At 44.1% G+C, this 2,075-nt stretch overlaps 1 protein-coding gene across 1 annotated transcript; it reads right to left on the bottom strand.

Annotated features, from left to right (window-relative positions):
- Positions 1 to 1,387: 1,387 nt before the first annotated feature.
- Positions 1,388 to 1,735, bottom strand: LOC142163321 (uncharacterized). The gene has a single exon (XM_075220595.1). The coding sequence runs from the start codon at positions 1,733 to 1,735 to the stop codon at positions 1,388 to 1,390; it is 348 nt and encodes a 115-aa protein (XP_075076696.1).
- Between the last annotated feature and the right edge of the window lie 340 nt (positions 1,736 to 2,075).

Below are 2,075 nucleotides of genomic sequence, written 5' to 3'. Positions count from 1 at the left end.
TACCTTTGAACTGTCATCGAAGTAGGATCTCGTCGTAGTTCGAATGAGGTAGAACTCATATTTTCGTCGATGGCCTTGGCCATTGGGATGTTACCTTCGAACTGTCGTCGAGGTAAGATCCCGTCGTAGTTCTAATGAGGTCGAACTCATATTTTTGTCGATGGCCTTGGCCATTGGGATGTTACTTTCAAACTGGCATCGAAGTAGGATCCCATCGTAGTTCGAATGAGGTCGAACTCATATTTTCGTCGATGGCCTTGGCCATTGGGATGTTACTTTCGAACTGGCGTCGAAGTAGGATCCCGTCGTAGTTCAAGTGAAGTCGGACTTATATTTTCGTCGATAGCCTTGGCCTATTGGGATGTTACCTTCGAACTGTCGTCGAAGTAAGATCCCGTCGTAGTTTGAATGAAGTCGAACTTATATTTTCGTCGATGGCCTTGGCCATTGGCATGTTTCTTTCGAACTGGTGTTGAAATAGGATCCCATCGTAGTTCGAGTGAAGTCGGACTTATATTTTCGTTGATGGCCTTGGCCTATTGGGATGTTACCTTCGGACTATCGTTAAAGTAAGACCCCATCGTAGTTCGAGTGAAGTCGAACTTATATTTTCGTCGATGGTCTTGGCCATTGGGGTGTTACCTTCGAATTGTCATCGAAGTAGGATCTTGTCGTAGTTTGAATAAAGTCAAACTTATATTTTTGTCGATGTCCTTGGCCATTGGGGTGTTACCTTCGAACTGTCGTCGAAGTAGGATCCTGTCGTAGTTCGAATGAGGTCGAACTCATATTTTCATCGATGGCCTTAGCCATTGGGATGTTACTTTCGAACTGTCGTCGAAGTAGGATCCCGTCGTAGTTCAAGTGAAGTCGAACTTATATTTTCGTTGATGGCCTTGGCCTATTGGTATGTTACCTTCGAACTGTCATCGAAGTAAGATCCCGTCGTAGTTCGAGTGAAGTCGAACTTATATTTTCGTCGATGGCCTTGGCCATTGGGATTTTTGCTCATACATTGGAGGTTTGATCATATTCCTGTAGGAAATACATGTCGACTCTATACATACAATGGAGATTTGATTATATTCTTGTAGGAAATACATGTCGACTTTGTGCATACAATGGAGATTTGATCATCTATATCCGGTCACTTCATTACTCGTCCTGGAGATCATGTCGACGGGCGGGGTAATGAACAATACTTCGGACCTCGAGATGTCCCCCTTGCCGCCTCATTAAAAATCTCACTAAGAAAACCTGATTGGGACAAAACCCGGATGAGGGAAAAAGAGTATGACTTAGGTGGCACCTCCTTTCAGAAGTGGAAGTATTTGAGATGGGCGACATTCCAATTATTTTGGAGTAGTTTTCCTTCCATTGTCTCTAACTAGAATGCTCCTTTGTTTGTTGTCGCCGTGATTTTGTATGGTTCGTCCCAGTTTGTTCCCAGTTTTCCCTCGTTAGGGTTTTTCGCTGCTTGAGTTTTAGCTTTGAGGACGTAGTCTCCGACCTTAAGCGGTCGTACTTTGGCCTTCTTGTTATAGTACCTTTCTACTTGTTGCTTTTGGGCTACCATTCTTACGTGGGCCATATCCCTTCGTTCTTCGACTTCATCCAGATCTTGTAGCCTACTTTCGTCGTTGTTTGGTCCACTTTCATTGGAGCATCTCAAACTATATTCTCCGACTTCGACGGGTATAACCGCGTCAGTCCCGTAAACTAGCGAATATGGCATCTCGCCTGTGCTAGTTTTTGGCGTAGTGCGATGTGCCCATAGTACTTCTGGTAGTAGTTCAGGCCATATCCCTTTGGCGTCCTCGAGCTTCTTTTTCAATATATTCAGTATCACTTTATTGGAGGATTCGGCTTGGCCATTGCTAGTAGGATGGTATGGTGTGGAGAGTATTCGCTTGATGTGCCATTTTTCAAAAAGCTCGGTCGTTTTCTTTCCGATGAACTGAGGTCCGTTGTCACAGCTGATTTCTTTGGGGATGCCGAAGCGACATATTATATTTTTCCATATGAACGCGATAACTTTTTGCTCACATATTTGAATGTATGCACCTGCTTCCACC

Source organism: Nicotiana tabacum, chromosome 1, assembly GCF_000715075.1.
Source record: "Nicotiana tabacum cultivar K326 chromosome 1, ASM71507v2, whole genome shotgun sequence".
Taxonomy (NCBI): domain Eukaryota; kingdom Viridiplantae; phylum Streptophyta; class Magnoliopsida; order Solanales; family Solanaceae; genus Nicotiana; species Nicotiana tabacum.
The sequence above is the reverse complement of the archived record's forward strand: the minus strand, read 5'-3'. Positions and strand labels throughout refer to the sequence as shown.